Genomic DNA, 17,620 nt, shown 5'->3' on the forward strand with positions numbered 1-17,620 from the left:
AGCGACAAGAGATTTACCGAAGGATTTTTGGCCGTCGATAAGCCTTCGGTAAACACCCATTATCGACGGCCTTTGGCATTTTCCGAGGGCTTCTGGCCTTCGGTAATACCCTACTTTTTTGTAGTGTTATTTCTTTTAAATTGACTATAAGATTAGATTATTACCAGATCATTGTGAATGACTTGACATGCAATTTGGGCTTATTAATATCCTTTCCACATTTCAAATTGTTATGAATGTTTCTAGGTTTTAGACAAAAGTTCATCTTAATATTCTTTAATGACATCCCAGTATATAGCTAATTATGGACCTCTCATTTGCAACATTTGGAAATAGTGTTGTAGCTTTTATAGAAGAATAAGTTGTTTTCTAAATTATCCAAATGCTCATTTGGCCTTCAACAAAAATAATTATAAAGGTTGTACAATCTCGGGTGATGGGTAGTAATGGACCAAGAAAAAGTTTAAGGAAAGTTAAATGGACCAATGCCTTAGAATGTTAAAATTAAAGGGAATCCATGGTTTAGCACAATATTACATAAGATTTATAAAAACTTATGCTTTTTTGGTTTCTCTTTAAAAAAAAATGTTATTAAATAAGAATATTTTTCTTTAGGACCGTCGTGACGTTGGGTAGAAACAAAGTCACACATTGGATAAAATAAGAGATAGACATGAGTTTATATACATATAAGATATCTTCATTGGTAATAGACCTTTTGGAATGGTATCAAAAACAAATCTGTGAACAACTATCAGCTTATGCTATGCGGGAGAATTTTGCGTCATCACTAAATCCATTGCTAAATTAGACACTATTAAACACATTAAACCTGCTGTTTCGAATTCTTCTGATGTATTTCATGCATTAAATTGTTGAATGGTGTTTTTTTCCATTATATTACATATTTTCCCTTTCTATTTTGTTTTTTTTTTGTCCTAACCACCTATTCTGTTGATATGAAAAAGCATTCATGTGCTTAGCTTTTGTAAAAGTTGGTTCATGATGATGCTAGGTTTAATGTCTTCTTTCGATTTCAGTAAGTCAAATAACCATTTTAAGTTGGGATCTCATGAGCAGCCAAAAAAGGAATCCTGGGTAACACTTCTGTTTCAATTAGAAAAATTAAGTACATTCTCTCCATTTTCTTCATTTAATGAAAATGCAAAAGGGAATACGCAAGGACATGCTGCAATTTTTTTGATTCAAAAAAATTTTACTCTAACATTACAAATCTCTGTGGACCTAGATTGTTGTTTCATCCTTCGTAGTTGTAAATAAATTACATGGTTCTTGAGACGTAGAATCAACAACTGATTCCACATTGCTTGACATCAGGTCCCTTGGTTTTCAACACAAAAGGGTCAACTCTCACCCAAACCAAGGAGAAGATAGAAGCCAAGAGCACAGACCATATGACAATAAGAGTTGGTGTTCTGTTCTGCCTACCCATTAGACCTTTAAGGAAAGGATACAAATGGACAATAACCCATAAAGAAAAGAAGAGTTTCCCAAGCAGTGCTCCCCAAGAATGTTCTCCACTGTTTATGGAATCTGTGAAGCCAGCCACTATACCAATGAGGTTGATTATTATGATGGTGGTTGGAGGTATTAGAAGTGCAGTCCATCTAATGGTATACAGTTCACGAAACTCTACATCGTCTGGAACCTTTGATACAGTGCTGAAGTTTGTGTTCACTCTACCCAGTGGAAGAGCTCCCATAATGCTCTGCACAACGGCAAAGAGGTTTGCAGACACACTCCCAATCACCCAGAATTGCTGGCTTCTCCACCATTCCTCCAGGCTAACTCCACTCCATCTCAATTCAAGAATAGCCGAGGCAAAGATTGAGATGAACAATGCGGTGAAAACTAGACTTGCAAAAGTGCCAACCTGGAAATCAATCACTCTTCATCTGTCAATGAATCTTTGATGGGAAGGAATACCAACCAACAATAAAAAAGTTATCTTTACACTGTTTAAACCATTCGAAAGAGCATCTTTCACTTTCTCAACGGTATTTTTTAATACTGTTTCGGGAAAGAAAGGAACAGTGATTATGTGATAAAAAGAAATGAGAACTATAAATGAAGAGTGTTTATACTATGTAGTTAGGTGTTCATGTATCATTGTTATTTATTTTTGTACATTGTGATTTGACATTTTATTTTGAGTTTAAGAAATGTTCAACAAACATAAGCATTATAGTTCATTTAGTCTAGACTGCTTTATTTAGACATATCTTACAAGTTGGCAAGTTAGAAGTTACTGGTTATCCAATGACATATTGTGTCTTTTTTTTTCTATAAAGCAAATGAAAGTAGTGATATAATAAATAGAAGGAAATAAATGATACCGATGGTGTGATGAATTTATCAGTGAGCAAGCATATAGCAGGAACGATACAGTATATTAGGAGGGGTATTGAGCTGAAGGGGTAGACAGTGCTGTTAATATAGGCAATCCTTTGAAGTCCCTTGAGTCTTCCACCACTGAGGCCATACAGAAGAGGGCAATGGTGGCTGAATAGGATCTGAAGTGAACCCACTGCCCATCTCAGCACCTGGTTGAGTCTATCTGTGAGGTTGATAGGAGCTGTACCCCTGAATGGATCTCTTTTTGGCATGCAATATACAGACCTCCAACCATGACAATGCATCTTCAAACTTGTCAGAGTATCTGCTGCTATAGATCCATAACTTAAACCCACCTGTGCATTCCAAAAATATTTCACCATTTTATCTACCACTTCAAATAACTTTTATTATATTGTTTAAGTTTCTGCAACTTTTTTACAGAGACAATACGAATAGTGTAAAAGTCTTTTGTTTTGTCATCTAATTACACATAACTGAAAAATTTGATGACTTTTCTAATTATTATCTTGCGTGTCATATCAAAGATAATTTGGAATTGATTGGCAGTGTTAAAACTTATGTTTACATTACATATGAATGAATACCTCATATCCCCAGAGAGTTCTGTCTTCATATTTAGAACCCATGACATGAATAGCTTCTTTAAGCAAAACTTCCTGACTGGAAGAAGGATCAATACCACCCTCTTCAGTTAATGAAGGGTTCATGATAGGATTGGAATTCCCAAATTTATTTTCATCATTCATCTGTGACTTCAATAGTTCCTTTTCCTCATCTGTTGCTGCTGCAGAAGAAGAGTAGTTTGAGATATAGGAGATAAGAAAATGATTCTTTTGTGTTTTTGATAAATACAAAGAATTATGATCACCTGTTATGCTAGCTTCTTCTCCATTCTCATCCTGTTTTGAATGTACTTGCACCATGCTTGGGCGTTTTGAAGACACTGGTGAGTCACTGCCAGTTAAGGATTTCCTTCTGAAGATACATGCTGAACCAACATAAGCAGGTCCCTGAATTCCATCTAGGCACCTCAAGTTAATCTGCAGAAAAACAAACACAGAATGTAATCTATCAAAATCTACCCCAATGAAGGAAATAAATGAATTCAGAAGAGATAAAAAGGGTGATAGGATGAGAATTAATTCAGTGCCAAAACTGTAGCACTCACATCAAATAAAACAGTGTTTTTGTTGGCATAACGATCATGCCTATCTAGGCTGTCAAATCTTAATGGAAACTGTACAAAGCCAATGCCATTCCCAAGTTGTATGTCCATAAAGAAACACATGGCCTCTCGCACCACTTTGCAGTTATTTACGTAGTGATTGCAATCCAAGTTGAGCACAAAAGGAGCATTGCTTAACACTGCTGATACTCGAAGCTGGAAATTCGGCAGCAACATTTTGGCCAAAAATGAAAGCTTCTTTTAGCTTCACGTCAAGAGAATGAGAAAATGTAATCTTGAGAAATTATGGTGCTTGAAATGCTTACCAAGGCGTTGATTGCACCAGCTTTGCCGTGGTGTTGAAATGCAGGCCTTTTCTCACGAGATGTGTAGACAAGACAAGGAAGTTCATTACCAACAATGTGTGGAAGAAGGACCTGTATCATACTTGGATGATCTTTGGGGTTGTTTCCTGGCCATGGTGTCTCATCTTTCATAGTCCACCCTTCTGGGGGAACTCGCATAGATTTAGCCACCAGTGCATTTATTCTCACCTTAAATTCTTCGTATTCTCTCTGTCATGCAAGTGCCAACAAACAATGAAACCTTGTTCTTCCCATCGAACTAGTATAAAATGAACAGTTTAATTGCTAAATTGAAAGTTAGTTCTACCTTTGACCTTTCCCAAATTTAGTCACTGCTATTTCAATTTTAACATAGTAGTGATTAAATTCGAATTATAACATTGTAGATTGTTAACTTTGAAAAATTTGGAGCATTAGCGTGTGACTACACAAACACCAATAATGCGGGGATCAAATTAAGAAAATAGTAGAGAAAAATTTCAATTTTATATGTTTTAAAAGGAGGAATTAAAGTTTAAGACTATTAATGCTAACCTTCATAGTACGCCGTTCTTTTACGTAAGTGGATTGAAGCTTATCCTTTAGAAAATCTATTTTCTCAGAGAAGTACTTTTCTGGTGCTCTGGGTTCTATAGAGAACTTTTTGCAGAAAGGAACCCACTTTCTGGAAAACTCAGCAGTTTCTTGAAGAGCTTCAAAGGTGAGCATGGAAGCTCCGTCATCAGAAACATAGCATGAGATTTTGTCAGCAGGGTAATCCAGGGCCAAGATTGAAAGAACAGTGTTGGCTGTCACAAGAGGAGGTTCCTTGATTGGATCCACAGTAGTGACAATGATATCTATTGGAGAAAGCATATTTGGTTTGTTCTCTTGTTCAAACCTGCAGAGCAAATTGTAGACATTTAGCTTATCAATTTAGCTTCCAACTCTTATAAAATGCAGAATCTATCATATCAACGCCGTTGTATTCTTAAGAATTATGTTACTGTCATGAACTTCTGACTCAATCATTATAATTGCCCAAGTCTTGCTCTTGGAAGTTACATCCATTTACTTTACTGCAGAGAAATTCAGAACAATTAACCTGATTGAAAGACGATCAAGATACGTCTCTCGATCAATGGGGAACCATTTGGGAATCTGATCAATCATCCAGGATAATGCAAGCCAGATTTCACACGTTACAGATATGAACCATAGTCCAACTGCATCAGGTACTGGGTGGAAGATTCTGTATTGGAAGAAGAGTAATAGAAGGAGGAATCTAGCCACAACCATCATTCTGTAAGGACTGAGTTTGCCTGATGGTATTGCTACTTTCCTTGACAATGGCTCTTTCCTGCATCATGGTATATCATATCACGTTACATTAAAGTAGAATCACAAAGTTCCTAAATATCAAAGGCTATTGTAGTGCTTACATGGCCTTTTCCTGATCAACTGAGGCATCAGTTTCAGGCCACAGATTCCCTTGGCGCAACATCCACTCATCTATGTTCTCCTTGTCATCCAGCTTTGCACCTGCTTCTTATGAAGATATGTCAATTATGATAAGCGTCTTGGCTTCATTCTGTTTCTCTTTATTTATCCTCAAAACGTTCTATGATGTCAAATCACAAACTCAAAAGAAATAAATATGATTTTGAAAGACAGTGCATCAGACAATTATATACATACACACACACACACATATATAGTTTGGTTTGGTTTACAAACTTTAGCTCATCAAAAGATCACTGCATATACTCCAATTAGTGTGGCAGATTCCCTATAACTTCTAAAAGAGAAGGCCAAAACATACCAGGTTCTCCCACACTTGTAGAAAGCCGCTCCCCATTCACCTGCGAGTTATACAATGAAAGTCTCTAAGTTATTACTACATATACGTAAACTGCATGCTTGTAGAATACAATTATTCCTTCTTAGAGTTACCTTTGCTAAACCCGATTCAGAATTCCCATCATCATCTCCATGGATCATGTTTCCCTTTTGCATCTCTTCATGCTTGAATTCATGTTCAATGTCATCCACATCGTCTTCATCCTCATCTCCCTCCACTCTTGGACTTCCTTTGCACATCAAGAAATATCAATCAAAACATAAGTTACAAAATACAAAACAAAAGTATATATACATGACAGTAGCTAAATTTCCAATTAACCTTTGATGCGCTTGTATCTTGTATGACACTGAGGACAAACTTGAGTCCCTTCCCTTCTCTCATACTCATAGCATGGCCTGCACACAGGGAAACCACACTCTTCACAAGCTACAAACAAGTCTCCTTCAACTGTAACTCCCACAGAATCACCACATATCTCACAGAGCTGACCATCTAAGTTCTTCACCGGCTTAGGCTGCAGCAAATTAAGGTTGGTTTATGTTATTCAAACATACAGAAAATGTTACCTTATAATTATGAAAAAAGTTATTACCTCATCGTGTCCTTGAATGGCCACAAGCTCTTTGCTGTTTGGAGTACCAGCAAAAAGACCTGTACTAGCTTCCATGGTGAATGGGGAATGGAAGCAGTGCAAGTATCTGTGAGAGGTTGGGTTTTGCATATATACCTATTCTCATGGATTAAGGTAACTAAAACATGCATGTGTGTCCACATAAGGCTACTATTGATGGTTGTGGGATTAATTTTGATTTGAAAGGTTGAAGTTATACACTGCAACAAAATAAAAATGTTTAGCATCTGTTGAGGTGATGAGTGAAAGTTCTTTCCTTGTTAAGGTTCGTAGGTAGAATGATCATGTCATGTTTCAGTTTCAAAATGCTTATATTACTGGAGAAACTTACGTTGTTCCTAATGCTTGACGTTTTATTATGCAGATTACCATTATTCTAATTTCAGATCATGCTGCTGCATAGTTTGAAACTCAATCTTTTTCAGGATTCTGATATTTCTATAGTGTTTGGTAACACGAAATTGATGTGTAAAACAATTCCACAAAAAATACTAATGTGGAAGTAGCCATCTGTTTTCTTCATTAATAATAAAATATAAACTCTCACCTTGTTTATATTCCATATTAGCATCATGGTTGGGGTAAGTTTAATCATTGATTTTGTAAAAATTGAGATGTGATAGCTACATTAAAAAGAGTCTGCATGAAGATATGCATATGATATGAACCCATCTTCCGAAATTAGCAACATCCTAACCCATGAGGCAACAGGATGAATGCTTTTTAATTAATTAATAAAACACACATCTTTTATAGACTTGGGCTATGAATGTTTTGAGCAAATATATTAATACAGTGAGAATGATCCCTTAAAACGTGTTCATTCAATCTCACATATAGAAAATAAATAAATAATGATTTTGCTATTTATGTTAAAGATATAATATTTTATCACTGTATGAAGGTTGGTATCATATATCATACTTTTATCAAGTAAAACTATTTTATATGATAAATTAAAAAATTATCATATTTATATAATAACTTTTTCATAATATTATATAACGTGTGTGTGTATATATATATATATATATATATATATATATATATATATATATATTATAAAAGTGTTACAATAATGAAAACACAAGTATTATCATCACTCTCTATCCAAAATCTTAAGACAATGAATTAATGGGTTTTTCATTTTTATATAATAGACTGTTTTCTCATTTGTATCCAATGTGAGACTTAGACTCACTTAGATTTTTATTCTTCCAACTAATATCTTATTATATGATATATTTTTATTCTTCCAACTAATACTTTAGTTTTCTAGAAATTGTTAAGCTATATATAGGTTAATAATTGATGATTTTGTGCATAAAAGGAAGTGACTTTACGTTTTATGTTTTATGTGTTATTTATATGAGAATTTTATTTTGTATCTATTCTTTCAATGCTTAACTGCTCTTAAAATTTGGTGTTAGTTAAAAAAAGAATCTCACTTTTTATGATATTTATTTCTTTTTAAAAGGGAAACACAAATCACTAGTTTTTCTAATGAAGTTTGTTGTTGTTATTGGTGAAGTCCCAATTATTTGGAAAATAAGAAATCACGTCAAATTTCAAAAGTTTACTCCTATAACTTCTACTTGTATCATTTCTAAAGGCTAGCTGATAATGTCAAGTTTCAAAAGCCTATTCATATAATTTATACTCTTCGGATCACTTTTCTAATTTTGAGGCTAGCTGATATATCTTATACTAAAACAATGGATAACACCATTTTTTATTTCACAGTATTAAATTTTTTTTGGTATTAAATACTTAGTTTGGAAAAGTTTCTTCTTTGGTTTGGGAGCTTCTGTTGGTTACTTGGGTTAAAGTTAACACAGATGGTGCAAACGATTGTTTTTGTTTTGGTTGCTCGTATTTTTTGAGACAGGAGGAAATATTAGCAGTTTTTCTCCTTTTTTGAGAGTTCAATCACTATGTTAAACTTATGAGAATCATTTATGTTGTGAATTATGCTTCCACTGTGATTTGGTTTTGGTGTACAAAACCTTATTTTCACAAAGAATTGATCCTTTGTTCTTTAGAGGAAAATGGAAGAAATTTTTAAAGATTTATAATAATATGAAATTTAAAGTTTCACATATTTTAAGGTGAGGGAACCATTTTACTGATATATTGGCTAATTTGGTGTAGTAAATAAGAATCATTTAAATAGTATTCTTATACGCCTCTTGGCATTAGTTTGGATTTTTTTTTTATATATAGGTGTAGTAAATATTATAATTTATATATATATATATATATATATATATATATCATATATAGTGATAGTATAATATTACTATTTTCATATTTTTTTTATTTCTATAATATTATAATATTGTTTTAATATTTTTTTATTTCTATAAGTTTATAATGTTTTATATCCGTATTATATTATTATTTTGTAAGAGTAACCGTTAATATAAATACAAAATGTTGATATTTTTCAGTTGACTAATTGTTTGTTGAGAAATATTTTATACATTGATTTGAATGTATTGCTTCCTTGCTCAAGGCATTTTGTTTGGGTTAAGAGTACTTATGTTTATATTGCATTATTCAAAGTTGTTTACCTTAAAAAAATAGAGGAAATAATCTTCTTTGTTTGACTATCACCTTGGATAATGATAACCAATTTTGGAGAAATAATGAATGAGTCACCTCCTAAGTTAACACTTGAAGTTTGACATAAAGTCGTAAATTTGTTAAAAGTCACCCAAAATGGTTCATCAATAACAAATAAATGGATATGGGAAATGAAGTATCTTCTAAGATCTTCATATTAAAAATGGCTATATATTTAGACAGTCTATAAAAAGCATACTTAACATTGTGATAAATGCTAATATCAAGAAAAAAAAGAAGTCAAGAATGACATAAATTTGATAAACATTCCAATGTTTGTCCTTTTTACATTGAAAAATGTGTTTTATTTTACTAAAAAATGTATATATTTTAGTCTATATATACATGAAATAATATATTAGCTTTGAAAAGAGAGTTGAAACTCAATCTGCTGTGTTTTTAATAGCTTTCTTTGTAACATACTTTTCTTGTTCAAACATAACCATTTTCAGCATGCACTTATAATATGTTTTAACTATAAGATGTATTGCTGTATTAGAATCCATTTCCAAAGATGTGTGGTCAACTCTACTAACAGAATTCAATGTCTTATCATAACTGAACTAGCCACTAGAACTAAACTAATACACTTATTAATGATGCTTTGAGTGTTTTACTCCAAAAATGATAAATGTATATTCTCGAGACACTTTGATAGAAACATGGCTTGTAATATACAATACTAAATCTTTGTTACAGAAGAAATAACTGATGCTAAATTTAATGATGATTTATAGAATGACAAGAAACTATCATATCTTGAATATAAGTTTGCAAATGAAAGTGAATAATGCTTCATTAAACAATAAATGATGCTCCTTCAACTTCAGAAGTTGCTTCAAAGTCACAACATCATAGAGACCAAAGATATGTGACTTTTCATCCTAAAATCACATATTTTCATATTTATTTCTATCAAGCTCAATAATCTCATAACTTTTAAAAGTGGAGGTTTAAAACCCTTTAAATACTCTTTTTTCTTCTTCCCTCTTTTGAAGTGTTTTTTTAAAGAGAAAACTGACAGATATATTTATCATTACTTTTGGACTTAATATTTAAATTATGTATAAATACTGAAAAGGTTCCTTGCCTTGTAAGGTTCTATCTTTTTGTTGTGTTCGTTGAGAATATGATGAAGCCTACCACTTACAATGGTTGTGGTTAACATTTTGCTTTCTTCTTTTAATATTTATATGTTCTTTTTTAATTACAATTTTTGAATTTGACATTAACGTACCAATCTTGAAAATAATGAACATATTAGTCTGCAATTTTGCTTTACTCTAGAATCCTGGGGCAGTTTCAGCCAAACCATATGGTAATCAATATGCTTTTGAGAACATTTACAAAACTGATAACAATGTTTATGCTACACAAAATTTTTCACTCGCTCCTTATTCATACTTGTGCAGTGTCACTTTGCTGGTTTTTTAAATCATGAATTACCCTACAGACATCATTCAAAGATGTCTAGCAAAGAATACTAGTCTTTCAGCAGTTGATTCCACATAACTTGGTATCAGGTCCCTTAGTCTTGAGGACAAACGGATCAATTCTTACCCACAGCAAAGAGAAAATAGAAGCCAATAGAACTGACCAAATGACCACAATGGTGGGTGTGCGGTTTTGCCGACCCATCAAACCTTTAAGGAATGGATACAGATGAACAATCACCCAGAAAGAAAAGAAGAGTTTTCCAAAAAGTGGTCCCCAGGATTGGTAGCCATTGTTTATGGCATCTGAGACTCCAGCAACAACACCAACAATGTTAATGATCAAGATAGTGGTTGGAGGAATTAGGAGAGTAGTCCACTTAAAGGTGTATAGTTCTCCAAAGTCCTCATCGTCTGCTGCCTTGGATGTGACTGTGAAGTTGGTGTCAATTCCTGCCAGAACCTTTAGCAGACCTTGTATCACAGCAAAAAGGTGAGCTGATACTCCACCAATAACCCAAAACTGCTCATTTCTCCACCACTCCTCAATGCTCACTCCACTCCATTTCAACTCTAGGATACCAGTTGCAATGATTGAAGAGAAGAGAGCAACAAAGTACAAACCAGCAAAGGTGCTTATCTGGGTCAACAGACACAGAAAAAAGTAGCATTATGAGTAAAGAATCTTAGTGCACATGTTATAGGCTGGTTGAATTAGGATTGAAGAACTGAGCCTTTCAGCTATAATGGATTAAAAAGTTAGCCCTACTACATAGTAAACATGATTAGCATGAGCGTCATGTCTAGTGGTTTTTGTAGCCTATTATGGTGTCATGAGCAGCTAAGTTCATAATAGGAAGGGAAGAATAAGATCCTTACCGGTGGCATGATGAATTTGTCAGTGAGTAAGCAAACTGCAGGGAGAATACAATAGGCAACAAGAGGAATGGAGGTGAATGGATACACAGTTGTGTTTGCATAGGCAAATCTCTCAAGCCACTTTAGTTTCTTTTCCTTGAAGCCATACCATAGAGGGCAATGGTGACTGAAGAAAATCTCAATGGAACCAAGTGCCCAACGAAGCACCTGATTGAGACGATCTGACAAGTTGATTGGAGCAGTGCCCTTGAATGCAGCTCTCTTAGGCATACAGTAAATAGACCTCCACCCACGGCAATGCATCTTAAAGCCTGTTAAAATATCTTCTGTGATAGATCCATAGATCCAACCAAGCTGCACATTTTCAAAAGCAAAAGTGTGAATTGGATATGCTAATTGTCCTAATAAGACACATGAAGGCATCATGAAGTCATAAAAATGATGTTATTAGTGTACCTCAAGTCCCCATTCAGTTTTATCTTCATATCCACAGCTGATCACATGAATGGCTTCTTTAAGCAGGGCAGCTGGACTCGAAGAAGGAGGCACACCACCCTCTTCCATCAAGGTAGAAGTCACAAAGATAGAGGACTGTCCAAATTTCTTCTCAAAATTCATTTGGGACATCAGTATCTCTTTGTCATCATCCATCCCTATTGAATTTAGACAAGTCACACAAGGTTGGAAGAGGTAAAAGGAAAGAAATAAACCGAGACATAAGTCGGTGACAAGAAAGACTAGAAAAACAATAACCTTTTAGGCTTGCAGCAGCCTCTCCATTTGCATCACTCTTCTCCTTGTACTTCTTGCGGCTTCCAAAACAAGGGCAGCAATCACAGCTTACCATTTTTGGACGCTTGGGGCCCTTTGGAGGATCATAGCCATACAAAGCTTGCCTCCTGAAAACACACCCAGTCCCCACATATACAGGTCCTTGAATACCATCAAGACCCTTCATGTTAATCTGCAGAAAGACAAAAAGAACGGTGAATGATCAAATATTCTGCTCACAATGTTAAAACAAAGTCAATTGCAAGGTAAAATTTCTGCTAGCTTTGAGTTTCTTACATCAAAGAAAACCGTGTTTCTGTTGGCATAACGATCATGTGTATCAATACCGTCAAATCTTTGAGGAAACTGGACATAGCAGACCTTCTTCCCAATCTGGGGGTCCATCAAGAAGCACATGGCCTCTCTGGCAGCCTTGCTGTTATTGACATAGTGATCACAATCCAAGTTCAGCATGAAAGGAGCATTTGTGAGAACAGCAGATACCCGAACCTGTAAATTACAGCACTTATTAGTAGGGTCATGAAATATTTGTTATGCATAAAGGTGAACGATTGTTGTGATGAAAGTAACCAAAGGTGTTCAGAAACTCTACCAGAGCATTCATGGCACCAGCTTTCTTGTGGTGTTGAAAACCAGGTCTTTTCTCTCTAGAAACATAAACAAGACGAGGAAGCTGGTTTCCTTCAGTATCTAGACCCCCATTGCTTCCAAGAAACACTTGAATCATGCCAGGATGATCCTTAGTGTTGTTTCCTGGCCATGGTGTCCCATCCTGCATAATCCATCCTCCCTGAGGAACTTTCTGGGCCTTTGCAACAAGTGCATTGATCCTAACCTTAAACTCTTCGTATTCCCTCTGCCATTTACACGATTTACAGCAAATCAATCTCTCTAACAGATATCAAAAGTTTGAATAAAATTATTTAGTACCATATTAGTCCCTCAATGATGGAAATTACTTTTTTGTTTCCCAGTATGGTTTTAGTTGCGAAATTCATGATGTGAAAACTAGTATAGCATGTCAAAATCATCACTATTGATTACGATTCCTACTAGGTTGTCATAATAATGCAAACCTTCATGGCTCGACGCTCCTTGACAAAGGTGGGTTGCACTTTGTCCTTTAAGTAGTCTATCTTCTCACTGAAGTACATCTCAGGGGCGCGAGGTTCTATAGCAAATTTCTTACAAAACGGTACCCACTTCCTTGCAAACTCTGCAGTTTCTGACAGGGACTCAAATGAACACATTGAGGCTCCATCATCCGAAATATAGCATGATATCTTATCAACTGGGTAATCCATGGCCAAGATTGAAAGAACAGTGTTTGCGGTAACCAGAGGAGGTTCCTTCATTGGATCCACGGTACTAACAAAGACATCTACAGGAGAAAGCATGTTTGGTTCACCTTCACGCTCATACCTGAAAAACATGTTGGTAAGCAGCAAGTTTAAACTTTGTGGCCTCAACATAATTACCCTGTATCTCAGAGCTGTGCCTTTGCATGATTGAATTGTGCAACCTTTACCTGATGGAAAGACGGTCAAGGTAGGTCTCTCGATCAATGGGAAACCACTTGGGAAACTGATCCAGAATCCATGAAAAAGCAAACCATATTTCACATATGATAGAGGTTAGCCACAGCCCCAGTGCATCATGCACAGGATTCATAAGTCTGTATCTGAGGAAGAAAGCAAGAATGACAAGGCGTGCCACAATAACCATTCTGTATGGATTGATTTTGCTAGATGCTATTGGTACTTTCCTTGAAAGTGGTTGCCTTGCTTCATCTGACCTGCAATGATTGGCATCCACATTTACACAGTGGCCAAAATATCAGTAAAGGGGTGGCCATCATTGTTATATATTATTTCGTTCATAATCAATAACTACATAAACATAGTTTTCTGAAATGTAGTGCAAGAAGCATACATGTCTGCATCTGCATCTTCTTCAGGTTCAGGCCCCAAATTGCCTTGCTGCAATTTCCAGTCATCCATCCTTTCTTTCCATCCATCCTCTTTCTTTTCATCCCATCTGGCACTCCCTGCAGTAGACATCATAGCATGTCACATATTGAAGTACACTAAGAAGAACAGCTCAAGGAGCTGCATATATATTCATGAGGAAAAAGGTTTCTGTGCTACTAATAAAGAGGGCTGCCAAAATAGACCACCACTTACCAGGTTCAGACATTGGATATGGATGCACTCGTTTATGCAATGAAGAAGACAACATCTGCTCCCCATAACCATTGGATGATATTGGGAACTCGCCACTAACCTGTATCCATGCATGAATGAAATTTTATAGCTGAATGAAAACAAGTTACTGGAGAGAAAATGGTGTGAAATCTTACAGGCCTAGATCGGCCCCCAGAAATGACAGGTATTGGGAACTGGGAATTCTCATCATCTTCAGGACCTCTTCCATAGCTCATTTTCCCATGAAGCATGGCCTCTGCAGCATGGCCATGCTTGTTCTTTTCATCATCAATATTGAACTCATGCTCAATGTCATCCACATCCTCCTCCTCATCATCTCCCTGCACCCGCGGGCTCCCTTAATGAACAAACAGATCAAGATCGTATCAGGTTCCCTACTTGTTTCAACCATGAGTTCAAGTTCAACCACATCAAAATAAATGAAAATTCTGAGTGCTGTCATTAGCACAGCTATATCTAACTGTAGAAAAAGCAAATTAAGGTTTTTAATGTTTGAACGTTTTACTATGAACTAAATTTAGTTGGACTTACGCTTACTAAAAGAAAATGAAAAGGTTCAGTTTAACTCACTATTTCATTCAGTCTCCCTGGTATTGAGAGAGAAATTAAGCAATATCTTTCGAAAAAAGTATGTAAAAGGTGGTATACAAAAAGTGACATATCCAAATATCGATTGAAGGCTTACCTTTGAGACGCTTATATCTGGTTTTGCACTGTGGACAAAGCTGGCCCCCTTCTCTTCTTTCGTACTCATAGCAAGGTCTGCACACTGGAAAACCACACTCATTGCAAGCCACAAATAAGTCTCCATCCACCGTGAGTCCAACGCCATCACCACAAATCTCACATACTTGACCATCCAAGTTCTTCAAAGGCTTGTGCTGCACCAAACCCCCATGACATAATAGTACTGTTAATCCAACTGTTCCATGAAAACAAACACACACGCATACACACTCACAAAGAAAAGGGTCTTTTGACAGCACTTGTTTTAGCAGTTATCTTCCATTATTGCCACTACCACTGCATTACCTCTTCATGGCCATGAATGACAACGAGCTCATTGCGGTTATGCGAACCTGCTACCAGTCCAGCGCTGGCTTCCATGTCTTGGTGGTGACTTTGTGAATGGGACAATGGGATAGAATTCAACACAACACAAAGGGTGTGCTGTGAAGCTGAGGTTTGTGATCAAAGGTTTGTGTTTTATGAAGGAAAATTGTTGCTGTGTTCCTCACCAAATATGTCCACATAAGGGTGCTGTTGTTGGTTGCAGGGTCCCCATTGCCTTAAAGCTAAGCTTCGTCTATTTTTCAACAACCATGGCTTTGAAGCCTTGTCGAGCAGGCTACCTTGGTGCGTATCCTTTTCAAGCTTCCAAAAGAAATTACAGGGCTCTAAATACCGTCTCTGTTATTTTCACCCTTCGATCAAATTTTAAGTTCATTTTTGCACTCGGTTGCTCATAAATCACAGTTCTAGCTTAATTACTAGTGGGTAAGATGTGATAATGTGCCAAATCACTCTGATATTTAAAGATAGACTGATGTGAAAGTATGGTTAATTAGTATCAATCAAATTGAATTTTTTTCTCCTTTCATGTTGTTGGTAAGTCTCAGAACAAGTTATTAAAGGAATTTAAGCAAAGTATTGATCAAACGAAAGTAATTTGAGGGTCGAGGTCATTATATATATATATATATATATATATATATATATATATATATATATATATATATATATATATATATATATATATATATATGCGTATAGATTGTTATTGATTAATATACTTCTATGGTCAAAACACTTTTTCTCAACATGGAACAAATGAACTTCATATTTATCTCATCTAAGCTATAGTATTTAATTTCTATTACTTATTTTATATTAATTTGTATATATTTTGATTATTGTAAATGCATATAAAAGATAAATGGAAAATTGGATACTAGGCACAGTTATTCCTTAAGAAGAATGAAAGAAGAAATTAGTCATTAAATGGGTAAACAATTTAAATAATTTAATGTTGTAGTTTAATGACAATATATAGTCTCTAATATACTATCAAATTTAATATACAAATATACTTTAATAACAAAAATAATTCTGCATTGAGAAAATAATATAAATATTTTGTATTTTTTAATAACTAAATTGGCATCATCTCAAACGTTTAAGATCAAATTGATGGTTATTTATTCCTATATAAATTTTAGGATAATCTTTTTCAACGTAACTTATGACGAGACAGGAATACTCGAAACTTTTACATGCCCTACATGAGAAAATTCAAAATACATTTTGGTTTTACTTAGAAGATAAATCATGATTTAATAAGTTATGGAAAGAAGAAAAAAGTAGTCGCCATTGGGTCTTTTGACTTGAGTTATGATTTTCTTATCACAATAGACATTACCACATTCCTTAATATTTGCAGTTAAACTTGCCCATCACACTTAAGCTATACGTTAACTAAAATTAAAAGTAGGTATAACATTAAAAACATCAAATCATAATTACCAACTATTACATTGTAATCATTTTCATTCAAATGTGGAGTGATTATTAAAATCGACTTTAAATCCTTCTCAACGTACAGCTGTCTGATTTAGACAATGGCAAAGGCCATTTAAGAAATTCACAATTTTTATTAACTCAAGAAAACTAACTGTAATTGAATTCCCATTAGAAATTCTCATTATCTCAGATTTGGCAATCTCTTATCCTATTTTATTTTTGAAAACGTTTATTGGAAAACGCCGATTTGACAACAAATTAACAGCGATACGTGGGTTGCTGTGATTTGCTGTTTTAATTGGAAATTTGAAAAGGAAAAAACTTGATTTGGAGGGCATTTCTGGAATAACTTGTTGGAGCCCATATTCTTCCCGAAACTCTCTGTGTCCAAGTTATTCATTCGAAACTTGGCTTTCCACCAAATGAACTCCCAAACTCTGCGTCCACCATTCTGAACTTTGGGCACGCCACCGACATGGTCTTTCTTGACCTACGAAATCGTGTTTGGAAGTATTGAAGTCCGGCATTGAAGTCCTTTGTCTCCGTCCACCATTGAAGTGTTGGTAGGAAGTGTATTGAAGGGGCAAGCGTTGTCACATTTTCTTGAAAGGAGTGGTTTTTTGACCGTCGCCCTTGTTCCTTGGTTGGTTGGGTTGAGTGTTAATCGCAAGGTATTTTGTATGCCCTTGTTCGCTTTCGTTTTTTGGAGATTTGACGACGGTTTTTTGTTGGCGAACCCGTGTTTTCCCATTTATTCCTTTGG

The 17,620-nt window shown here is 35.1% G+C and overlaps 2 protein-coding genes across 6 annotated transcripts; both read right to left on the bottom strand.

Annotated features, from left to right (window-relative positions):
- Positions 1–1,157: 1,157 nt before the first annotated feature.
- On the bottom strand, positions 1,158–6,473 carry LOC124845170 (cellulose synthase A catalytic subunit 7 [UDP-forming]-like). Of its 5 annotated transcripts, none has more exons than XM_088106017.1 (13): positions 6,345–6,473; positions 6,071–6,266; positions 5,842–5,978; positions 5,711–5,750; positions 5,331–5,433; positions 4,994–5,248; positions 4,444–4,789; positions 3,871–4,119; positions 3,548–3,760; positions 3,248–3,419; positions 2,964–3,163; positions 2,358–2,711; positions 1,158–1,894 (listed from the first exon to the last, which is right to left on the bottom strand). In XM_088106017.1, the coding sequence occupies exons 1-13, from the start codon at positions 6,471–6,473 to the stop codon at positions 1,307–1,309; spliced, it is 2,982 nt and encodes a 993-aa protein (XP_087962143.1). In that variant the 3' UTR covers positions 1,158–1,306. The 5 variants fall into 5 exon arrangements, with proteins under 5 accessions (XP_087962143.1, XP_087962142.1, XP_087962144.1 ...); XM_088106016.1 differs by having other exon boundaries at positions 2,964–3,160; positions 6,345–6,463; XM_088106018.1 differs by having other exon boundaries at positions 5,331–5,430; positions 6,345–6,438.
- A 3,851-nt stretch (positions 6,474–10,324) lies between these two features.
- LOC124845172 (cellulose synthase A catalytic subunit 7 [UDP-forming]) lies at positions 10,325–15,580 on the bottom strand. Its single transcript, XM_047322238.2, has 13 exons — positions 15,370–15,580; positions 15,023–15,218; positions 14,472–14,674; positions 14,296–14,395; positions 14,045–14,159; positions 13,641–13,907; positions 13,189–13,534; positions 12,705–12,968; positions 12,389–12,601; positions 12,074–12,284; positions 11,777–11,973; positions 11,321–11,674; positions 10,325–11,081 (listed from the first exon to the last, which is right to left on the bottom strand). Exons 1-13 carry the CDS (start codon positions 15,442–15,444, stop codon positions 10,500–10,502), a joined length of 3,123 nt encoding a protein of 1,040 aa, XP_047178194.1. The 5' UTR covers positions 15,445–15,580; the 3' UTR covers positions 10,325–10,499.
- Positions 15,581–17,620: the final 2,040 nt, after the last annotated feature.

The sequence above is a fragment of the Vigna umbellata genome, chromosome 2 (assembly GCF_029865625.1).
Source record: "Vigna umbellata cultivar VRB3 chromosome 2, Vumbellata_1.0, whole genome shotgun sequence".
In the NCBI taxonomy this organism is placed as follows: Eukaryota; Viridiplantae; Streptophyta; class Magnoliopsida; order Fabales; family Fabaceae; genus Vigna; species Vigna umbellata.

Bases quoted from the DNA above. Each gene is read 5' to 3' on its own strand.
- LOC124845170 (XM_088106014.1), bottom strand. From the start codon at position 6,419: ATGGAAGCTAGTACAGGTCTTTTTGCTGGTACTCCAAACAGCAAAGAG. The intron at 3,761-3,870 runs GTAAGCATTTCA...CCGAATTTCCAG, and splicing joins CTGGTGCAATCAACGCCTTG to CTTCGAGTATCAGCAGTGTT. The intron at 1,895-2,357 runs GTATCATTTATT...ATTGATTTCCAG, and splicing joins ATAAATTCATCACACCATCG to GTTGGCACTTTTGCAAGTCT.
- LOC124845172 (XM_047322238.2), bottom strand. From the start codon at position 15,444: ATGGAAGCCAGCGCTGGACTGGTAGCAGGTTCGCATAACCGCAATGAG. The intron at 12,969-13,188 runs GTTTGCATTATT...TGTAAATGGCAG, and splicing joins AGGAGCGTCGAGCCATGAAG to AGGGAATACGAAGAGTTTAA. The intron at 12,285-12,388 runs GTAAGAAACTCA...GTCTTTCTGCAG, and splicing joins GAAACACGGTTTTCTTTGAT to ATTAACATGAAGGGTCTTGA.